Source organism: Cynara cardunculus (assembly GCF_001531365.2).
Source record: "Cynara cardunculus var. scolymus isolate 2C chromosome LG 2, CcrdV1, whole genome shotgun sequence".
NCBI lineage: Eukaryota > Viridiplantae > Streptophyta > Magnoliopsida > Asterales > Asteraceae > Cynara > Cynara cardunculus.
Window position 1 is genome coordinate 1,594,418 of NC_037529.1, and position 10,814 is coordinate 1,605,231.

At 32.5% G+C, this 10,814-nt stretch overlaps 1 protein-coding gene across 2 annotated transcripts; it reads right to left on the bottom strand.

Annotated features, from left to right (window-relative positions):
* Positions 1–2,571: 2,571 nt before the first annotated feature.
* Positions 2,572–7,485, bottom strand: LOC112507792 (probable histone H2A variant 3). 2 transcript variants are annotated; one of them, XM_025112504.1, is made up of 3 exons: positions 7,396–7,485; positions 6,044–6,174; positions 2,572–3,054 (listed from the first exon to the last, which is right to left on the bottom strand). In XM_025112504.1, exons 2-3 carry the CDS (start codon positions 6,164–6,166, stop codon positions 2,758–2,760), a joined length of 420 nt encoding a protein of 139 aa, XP_024968272.1. In that variant the 5' UTR covers positions 6,167–6,174; positions 7,396–7,485; the 3' UTR covers positions 2,572–2,757. The 2 variants fall into 2 exon arrangements, with proteins under 2 accessions (XP_024968272.1, XP_024968273.1); XM_025112505.1 differs by lacking the exon at positions 7,396–7,485 and having other exon boundaries at positions 6,044–6,263.
* Positions 7,486–10,814: the final 3,329 nt, after the last annotated feature.

Below are 10,814 nucleotides of genomic sequence, written 5' to 3' on the forward strand. Positions count from 1 at the left end.
TTTTAATTTAAAATTACCAAATTTATAAATTTCCTAATTTATCTATTGATTTGTGGTTAATATTGGTTCTCACAGTTACCACAAACAACTCAGTTCTCCCTTGAATAGTCCCCTATATATATATATATATATATATATATATATATAAAGAGAGAGAGAGGGGGGTGGTTTATCATACAACATCTTTAATTATTACAGCGGATACAACCACATCTTAATCATCCATAACTTTCATCAACGGTTACCATTCGATAAGTTGAGAACTACCCTTAATTAAATAACCAAAAAAGAAATAAAAAAATGGACGGTTTTAAATGAGATTGTATGGGTTGTATTTGATCAGTCCTCTATATATATTGTAACCATAAGACTTCTTTTGAATGTAATCTGATGTGGTTCCACATATCTCATATAATATCAGAGCCAAGGTCTATCACTCTAGGAGTTTGCAACAATTTGAACCCGTTTAGCCACTCGGGAACAATACGTACCCATCTAGCCCCCGTTGGAGGGGTGTGTTAGAATCCTCTATATATGTTGAAATCTCCTTTCTATGTGCAAGTTTCACATATTTGTACAAAGGTAATTACCATTTTATATGTGCAAGGTTCTAGTATTAATAATTACGTGTTGCTATATAAACCCATTTTAGTATTACCGTTTTATATGTGGTAGAAAATTAATCATAAGGGTAGTGTTTGATCGGTTTGAGCTTAAGCCTCAAATGTCAAAAGTGTCTAGAGATCTCAAGTTCAAATCCAATGAGTAATAAAAATTCTCTTATGGCTACGGAAGTTCAAATACAGTAACTTCAAACTACCCACAAAACAAATAGTTGCCTTAAGATTAATCGGCTCACATAATAGGTTAGATACCCAAATTAATAAAGAAAAATAGGGTAAACAACGTTAGAAATTATGACATGAACCGATTGGATGGGAGTTTTATAATTTTCTGTCTTTTTCTTTGTTTTATCACTGTAAAAAAATAATTTTTTTAATAATAGTAAGAGTAAATTACATTTTCAGTCCTCATAGTTTAGAAATTGTAGTTTTCATCCCTATAGTTTGTAATTGTTATTTTCATCCTTATCATTTACAATCTATTATTGTTTCAGTCCCTATGATTTACAATTCTTTTCTATTTTAGTCCCTTGTGTTTAAAAGTGGAAATTAATTTAGTAACAAAAATAACAATAAATTGTAAATTATAGGAATAAAAATCACAATTTATAAACTGTAGAAACAAAAATGTAAATCTCAACAAACCATAGGGACTAAAATTGTAAAAATTTAGTGTACCAATTATAGTACAAGAGATAAGGGATGAAGTGAAATACAACCCTTCTGTCAGTTACAGTGTACAATTTGTCTAAACAATAAAAACTTGAGATAAATACAAGATGCAAAAAGTCAGATTTCAAACCAATCACAATCCTAAGAACATGGTACAAAACAGACTTCCACAAAAGCAATCATATTTATGCAAATACATTTTAAACATACAAAATACATTACTGTACGTTATTTATCTAACTGGATAAATATGGTAAAAATTATGAATTTTATCTGGTAAGAAGCATAATAAATTTTTACCTGGTAAATGTTTACCGGGTAGAAGATAGTTTTCAACAATCCATTTTGATGGCCAAGAATGTTACCTGATAAGGTAAGTGAAAGACGGTGACTTTTGACGGTAAACATTTGGTAAAACCAAGAATCAATGTCCTAATAGTATCTAAGTCACCGACAAATCTTAGAGCTTGTTTGATTGGATTTCATTAAGTCATGTGTGGATAAAATTATAAGTATGGATTAACCTATCTGTAAAGCTTGAGAAGGTTTTTATAAGAAAGTTTTTTCATAGATTGAAAAGAACGTGTTTTTTAAGTGATAACTTGAATCTCTGCATAAGGCTCCCCCGAGAAGGTTAATGAATAAGTAACTTTTGTTATCATTAAACCATTATCAAACAATCACATATAGCTGACCGAATAAGTTGTGAGTCTCGTTAAGCTCATTAAGCTACTAACAAACACACCCAAAGGGTTCTTTGATTTTTTATCTATTCAGTTATGAATCTTAAGTTGTCGCTAGGCATTAATTTGTCTAGATAATTTATTTTTTGATGAGACATGTGATTAATTAAAATTGTAGGACAATGGTAATTTTGGAAAACACTCCCTCTTAACGCATTAAGATAGGATGCGCTAACATAACATGTTAAGTCAATCTCTTAGTATTAAGTTAAAATCAAACATGTTAATATAACTTAACCAATTAAGCTAACTGTCCATTAAATTGAAAACAAACCCCCCCCCCCCCAAGTCACTGGTTCGAGTCTTTGGGATAAGGCTTGTTGGTTAGCTCAACTGACAATAAACTTTGGGCACTTGGGGATTCCCCTTAGAGGTCATCGGTTCTAGTCTTGCAAGGCCACTGAATATTTTCCTGGCTGTTCTCCAGATCCTTTAAGATTAGTCGAGGTGCACACAAACCGACTCAGACACCCATTGTTAACCAAAAAAAGCCCCAAGTCTGCCAAAATGGTTCAAACTTCAACAAGAATAAGAAATAAACATGAGTATTTGCCATATCATGCACTTCAAAATTCAAGGTAATAATATTATGCAGGTAGCAAATGTACATGAATCCTTCAAACTAAGAATTAGATAAAACTACTAAGATCAGATGAAGTCCCAAAGGCAAGTCAAATGGTCAAGACTAAGAGTGTTGTCGAAACCTATCTAGAATCTATCTATTCCTTTGTGGTTTTGTTGATGAGTGACTTGTGGATGTGAGGAATGACACCGCCTCCGGCGATCGTCCCTTTGATCAGCGTGTCGAGCTCCTCGTCACCACGAATCGCAAGTTGCAGGTGCCGTGGGGTGATCCTCTTCACCTTCAAATCTTTGCTAGCGTTTCCGGCCAACTCGAGCACCTCTGCGGTTAGGTACTCGAGAATTGCGGCTGAGTAAACAGCGGCCGTGGCTCCGACCCGGCCGTTGGCGGAGGTCCTCGTTTTCAGATGCCGATGGATTCTTCCGACTGGAAACTGTATAAGGTCGGAAAATTAGATTGAGGAAGGAAAACGTAACAGCAGTCCATGCACGTTAAAAATATTGCTCATTCCTTCTTTTACAAACTCAATAATTTGTACAACCTTACAAACAAGTTTTATGTGTTCACTACAACAAATTTAGTTTTATAGGATACTCCTAATAGAATGTTTTATAAAACTTAAGTTTATAAGGCCAAACTATAAAACATCCTATCTAAAATACGACACTTTATTTTAAAAGTGTTCTAAATAACTAGTTAAAACACCTAAAAGCGTCCTATAAACCTATTGTAACACTTTTAGATAGAATGTTTTTTGGTTTTGTCCTATAAACTTAAGGTCCTACAATTTGTTTTTATTAGGATGCTTAGACAATTTACGCGTCCTATAAAACCAATTTTGTTGTAGTGGTTGTTTTATATGAAATGCAGTGTTCATACAATGTTGTTTCATATATGAAATGTTCAGGACTGTTTTTTACGATACATAAAACAGTCATGAATGTTCCACACATGAAACAACACTACATTTTCACACATGTTTCGTATGTGAAACAACAATGAACACTGGTTTGCAAGTTTGTATGATTTATTGGGTATGTAAATGAATATGCGTCTATAATATATATATACACACACACACACACACACACACAAACACGTATATATAGGGTTGAGTTCCGGTAAAAAGGAGAGTTAAGGTGAGAAACGTAAGAAGGGATCTCCACCCTTGAATGCACATTAGGATGAGATGCACCGGATCAATCCTTGTATCAAACGTGATTCATGGATGGGTTTGAGATTAAAGGTGATCAAGGGTTCAGATCCCTTCTTACGCTTCTCACCTTAACTCTACTTCTTACACGATACTTCGCCTATACACACATATATATATATATGTGTGTGTGTGTGTGTTAGGAAGCAAGTAACATAAGTGATACAAAGATTTACACAAGCCACATAACAATTGCAAGCTTATGTCAAGGTTTTTTCTTCAATGTGGCTTGGACTAATAGGGATGGAAACAGGGTGGATATTGGGCTGGTAATGCATCCCCCGTCCACGTCCCAACACCATTTTCAACGAGTTCAGGGGAAGGAATCCTCGACGGGTTTGGAAAACCCGTTGGGTAAAAAACAATAAAAGAATATTGTACTTTAAAAATAAAAATTACAATGGATCATCAGTAAATTAATTACCAATCCACACTTTCCAATACTAAAACTATGTAAAGTCAGTTCAATGGAACTAATTCTGTAAACACCAAAAGGTTTAGTCTTTCAAATCTTGTTGTAAAGGGTAATATGGTAATCTTATTAAATAGTCCCACGTTGTTCCACCTTTTTTGGTAGGACAAAGAATCTTAAGTTTTGTCTTAAAATTAGTTTTTGTCCCATGTTGTCTGATCTTATTTTTGTCCCGCTCTCAATCTGCGTACCAACGCACCCTAAGGCAAGAAAGCAAGATCAGAAGGAGCAATGCAGAATTAAACATAATCATGGTTCAGTTATGAGACAAAGTGGAAGTGCAACCACATGATGTCTCTGGTTAGTTTATTTCCTCACCATCAAAATGGATGCTATGCTTTTTGTCTTTGAGTGGCCCGCTTTGTTTGTGGGATTTGGTAGAATTTGGAATTGAATTATGGATTTGGTAGGATCTGGAATTGAATTCTATTCCAATCTTGTGATCGGTTTGAGGGAAAGTTTGGATTTGGAATCCCACAATTGACGGATTTAAGAATCCCTTGGAGAGGGTGTCATTTCAAACCCAAATCCCATGGGTTTCAATTGTTTCAAATCCAAATCCCATGGGTTTCAATTGTTTCAAATCCACATCCCATGGGTTTCAATTGTTTCCATTGTATCTCTACCTGCCCTCTTTCATCAAGTTTGCCCCTAATCTCTCCATTGCCTCCACATCCTACCGAAACAAACAAATTACATATAAAACAAAAAAATATTTAAAAAAAATATTTAAATTTCATTCCAAATCCTAGAAGCTAAACACACTCAAAATTCCTAAAAAAACATTCCGGGTTTGAACCCCACACTCGAATCCCAACTACAAAAAGTAACAAAAGATTTACAACCGATATTTCTACCTCTTCTTTAAGCCTCACAGTCAAATGAGCCCTAAGTGTTACAAATCCCGACTCAAATTTATAATCGATATTTCCTTCGAGTATTATAACGAGTTCCTATGTCCACTCTTGATGTATAGGAGCATTTACCCGATTAACAGATGATATACTAGTCAACAGATTGTGCTACATGATCATCAACCTTTAGTTAGTTCTAAAAGAATTGATACAGATCGCAGAATTAATAAACACAACATGGATTATTGATTCATAAACCGCACAGTTTCCCATAATTTTTAATTTACTCCAGGAAATGTTTGTTGAGAATCTGGGTTTCGATCATATATATTGCACTTTCCAAATACTATATTTTGACCTTTTTATGCCTTAGGCTTTATGATATCAGCATTGGGATAATCCAAAAATCACTCTCGCCTCAAGGGAGAAAACTCGAGTATGTCCACTAGTTATAACTGCTGGTGGATAAGGTTGAAATGGATCAGAAGCTCTGAGGTCAGAACCTTTATCAATCAGAAGTTTCTAATGCAAACTCGGAGGCTTTTGAGGACAGTAAAATCACCAACAATATTTACTGATTCTATCTTTTCAAACACATCCTCTTTCCAGAATGTTCATGCTACCAGTTTTTGATTTTTTTTTTAATCTTCAAGGCTTAGATGTGAATTTAACTGGTATTTTCAGTTAATTAGACGTAATTTCAATCAGATGTTTGATTTAGGGTTCTTAGACTTGCTCATTATTTTCAGATACCGGCAATTCTAGTTAGATCTGTTCATTTAAGCAGATCCTGTGATTGTTAGGATACCTATTTGATCATACAAACAAAACAAAACAAAACATGTTGTATGCAAATCAGTATGTATTTTTTACTCCATCATACCTGGAGACCGGCTCGAGAAGACCGGGAAATCGGCCTCTTCTTATCTTTGTCCTTATTAGCTGCAGCAGCGGCAGCTGCGGTTGTTTTTCCAGCCAATAGGCCCTTCCCACCTTTTCCCGCCATTATTGCACCTACATAAGCAGTTTAAAGAGATCGAACTCTTATAGAGCATCTCCAATACAAGGTTCTTATAAGTAAAGAATATAGCTTCTTACAAGAACCAACATTGTGGAGAGTTCTTATAAGAAACTCACCCTTTTAAGTTCTTAACAAGAAACTTGGTTCTTACTTGAAATTGGTGTGAAGTGACAATTTGCAAAAAGAAATATTATATATTGCAAATTAAATATTCCATATTTATTTATAAATATATAATAATTACTTATGTTGAAAAAAATACATGAGATCCATAAAAAGGTTCTTATAAGAACTACCATTACGGACTTTTCTATGAGTTCTTAGTTTGATGAATTGGAATTGACGTGGCAACAAAAGTACAAAGAGTGGGCTCTTATGAGCATCTCCAATGGAGGTTCTTATAAGAATCTCCCTTTTGCACTTTTTGTTGCCACCTCATCTCCAAGTCATCAAATTGAAAACTCTCCTAAAAGTCCACACTCATCTACAACTCATCAAATTAAAAATTCTCCTTAAAAGTCCACACTCATCTCCAACTCGTCAAATTAAAAACTCTCCTAAAAGTCCAGACTCATCTCCAACTCATTAAATTAAAAACTCTCCTAAAAGTCCACAAGGGTAGTTCTTATAAGAACCCAAGATTGTTATACAATAACCCAAAGAGGATAACGAATTAGGTGAAGGTATAGAAAGAGAGGGATTTGAACCCACTTTTTGTACCTTTTGTACTTATACAAGAACCCATTTGCATTTTTTCAACATTAATAAATAATTATAGTCAATAATATATATAAAAAAAACTAACAAAAAGTCACTTCACAACAAACCTTCCATTAATGTGACAAATAAAAGGTTATCCTTGACGAATTGAGGTCATATTAGGTTGAATCAGGTATCGTAACAGTCAACGGATCTGCTTATATGAACAGATCTAACTATGATTTGGCGGTATCTGTAAACAATGAACAATCCTAAGAACCCTAAATCAAACATCTGAATGAATTACGTCTAATTAACCAAAATTACTAGTTAAAACTCACATCTAAGCCTCGAAAATAGAAAAAAATCGAAACAAAATACATGAAAAATACCCTAAACAACATAATATTCAAATTCAAGCAGTTTCTCACACGAATTTCCTAATTCAAACGAAACTAGACAAGCGATGTAGTAATAAAATTTGAAGAAATGGGTAAATAAGGAGAGAGTTTTACCTCAAAAAAGATGGAGGACTGAAAAAGTAAGAGCCGATTAGGAAGAAGATAACTCCCGAGAGTACTTTTATTCGTACTAAACCCCCTCCCCTCCAAACTTCGTCTCCAGATTTTTAATTTTTAATTTATACATCCGGATAAATGTAAAATGTCCTGAATTTTCAAACACTATTTATCATATCAGATTTTCACTAAGAAGCTGTTTGGAAGTTGTTAAATGATTTAATATAAAATGATTAAATAATTAAAATGATTAAGAAACTCTTATAATATAATACAAAATGAAATACAATCGTATGGTAATTATTCAGAATCAAATTATAGTGCTGAATGATTAAGAGACGTTCAAGATACAAAATCATTCAGAGTTTTTGAATCATTAAAAGACAAAAAAAAAAATTTGTGATATAAAATTCATCTCTTAATGATTCAAAGGTTGCCTCTTAATAAAACTATTAAGAGCTAAACAAACAACCTCTTAATTGAAAAGACATCTTGAAATACTTATTTTAATAGTCAAGTCTTTCAAAAGTTTATTTTGTATTTTTAATACATGTACATGAGTCTTCAAATACTTGACACCCCCCCCCCCCCCCCAAAAAAAAGGCTTTTGGATGTTAAATTATTGCTCCAATCATTAACTTTTTTATGAAATGGCTATTAACCATTTTATCAAATCTTTAATTTTTAGTATGGGTGTAAATGGTACAAGACAACTCGCGAGCTACTCGAGATCGACTTGGTCAAAGCTCGGTCAATACTCGACTCGAATAGGTTTGGCTCGAACTCGAGCTCGGCTCGACATATTAACGAGTTGAGTCAAGCTACCTAATACTCGACTCGGAAAGTTCGTGAGATACTCGATTATTTTATATATAATTAGCTTTAAAATATAATCAATTTTTAAGATAAAATTTATAAAATATAAATAATAAAAATGTCTTATATTTTTTGATATTCAAACAAAATTATGCTTTTTTAATTATAAAAATTAATCAATTATTTTTTTTATTAAAATCACAATTAAAAAAGGACAAAAAAAAACTATAAAATGGTTAATGAAATTGTCCCACATTAGAAGATAGATGACAAAGGAAGAGAAAAAAGATGTTATAAAAATAGATAGAGGTGAATGAAATTTCTAATTTTAGTTTTTTGATGATGAAATTTAAGTTGATCGTTTTAGTCTTATAAAAATTAAAAGAACACTTTTAAGTTTTAAAATTTATTAAGAGAAATACCCTAAAATTTCATAAATTTCAATGGGTGAACTTGGTTCAAGCTTGATTCAAATTTGAGTTTGAGTTCAAGCTTGATTTGAGTTGCACTTCAAGTTTGTTTCGAGTTCGAGTTCGAGCTTGAGAAATAGTTATCGAGTTCGAATCGAGCTTTAATTTTTACTACTCATGAGTTTTTAAGTTGAGTTTGAGAAATAGTTATCGAGTTGATATTATTTATTTATTTAGTTATTAAATTATAAATTTAATGTTACATTCGATTTTCTTAACATTAATATATTCTCTTTTTGCTAGAGATAAATAAATATATGTAAATAGATTAAAGTTATACAGAACATTAATACAACCACAACTTAATTTGGAGCGGCCAAAATGGGTCCGTTCAAAAAAAAACTTGGGATTGATTTGGGCTCCGCCCGAGACCGGGACCGATTATGGCTAAAGAAGACTGACCATGGGTTTCTAGTCGGGACCAGGTTTGGACCGGTTATGCCGGATTCGAAAAAGATTAGGGCCAGGACCGATTTAACCCGATCGATCCAACACAAAACAAGTTTTGGACCATCTCTATCGGTGGCTATTAAAATCTTTGGGTGGGTAACAGGATTTTCAAAATTTCCCCTCCCTCTTTTATAAATAATCTTATTAATTATATTTATTATATCATCGCAAATAAGAGGTTGTTTTCGCAGTTGTTGAATGGTTTGGTGTAAAATGATTAAGTGGTCAGAATGATTAAGAGACACTCATGATATAATGCACAATGAAATATAATTGTTTGATAATTGTTTACAATGAAATTAAAACGCTGAATGGTTAAGGGAGGTTAAGGATACAAAATCGTTCAGAGGGTTTTGGAAGCATTAAGAGACATAATTTTTTTTTTTTGCTAAACAAGATTCACCTCTTAACGATTCAGAAATTGTCTCTTAATAGAACTATTAAGGGGTAAACAAACAATCCCTAAGTTAAAACAATTTATAAAAAAACGTTTTATCTCAAAAATATGTTTTATCATACTAAATATAAATACATGTAGATTTATGCATTTATTGAATTTAATTTCATCTATAAAAAACTAGAATTAAATTAAAAATGCAAGAAAATAAAAGATTTAAGTTTGGTTTCAAATGTCAAAAGTGCATGAAGGTCGCAAGTTTGAATCCTAGGAAGAATAAAATAGTCCCCTTGTAACCACGGAGGTTCAAATGCGGTGACTCCAGACTACCAGCAAAACGGATAGTCGCTCTGCAATTAGTTTGCTCGCATAGCGGGTTGGATATCCAGGTTAATAAAAAAAGTCTAATAAATAATATATTGATTTTATATTAAAAATAAATCAAAAAAGGGATAAAATTATTTGAAATCTTGTCATTAAAACCTTGTTTCTTACTTTATATAAATCACTTTAATATAGATGTTAGATTTGTGGTACTATTGGACCAAGAGTGTAATATCAATTGGTACTTGTCAAAAGATGCCAATTATTTCAAATACAGAATTTTCAATGGTTACAGATCATACAAACCAATTTCAAAGATATATTTGGTGTAGTGAATATCTGAATTTTTAAATATTTTGATTGTTATCTAATATAAAGTGTTAATTATAATGAAATTAACTATAATAATCTTTCATAAATATATAGATCATAATAAATAAGTCTCATAGTTTTCATAAATGTCTTATTTTATTGGTTTGTATGTTTTGTACAAATTAAAGGGTTTGTATTTGAAACTTCATATGTATGTATGTGTGTATGTATTGTATGTACGTGTGTATGTATTGTATGTATGTGTGTCTGTGTGTATATATGTGTGTGTGTATGTATGTATATAGGGTTGGGTTCACGTGAGACCAATTTGTTTTTGTAAGATCCGTAAGACCGTTTTTTTTACACTTGAAACTTCACAATAAAACACTGTGAAGGTAAAAAAAAAGTTGAACCTTCACAGGAAAAACACTATGAAGATTACTTTCACAGCGTTTGTTGTGAAGTTTCAAGTGTAAATAAAGTGGTGTCACGGGTCTCACGTGATCCCAAGTTATATATATATATATACTAGAAGGGTACTCGCGCAATGCAGCGAGATACATCGTGATTTTAATATTTCATTTTATTCTTTATCTCAGTCGATGTTATAATATGGCTTTATGTGATTTTAAGAAAGCGATGATGTT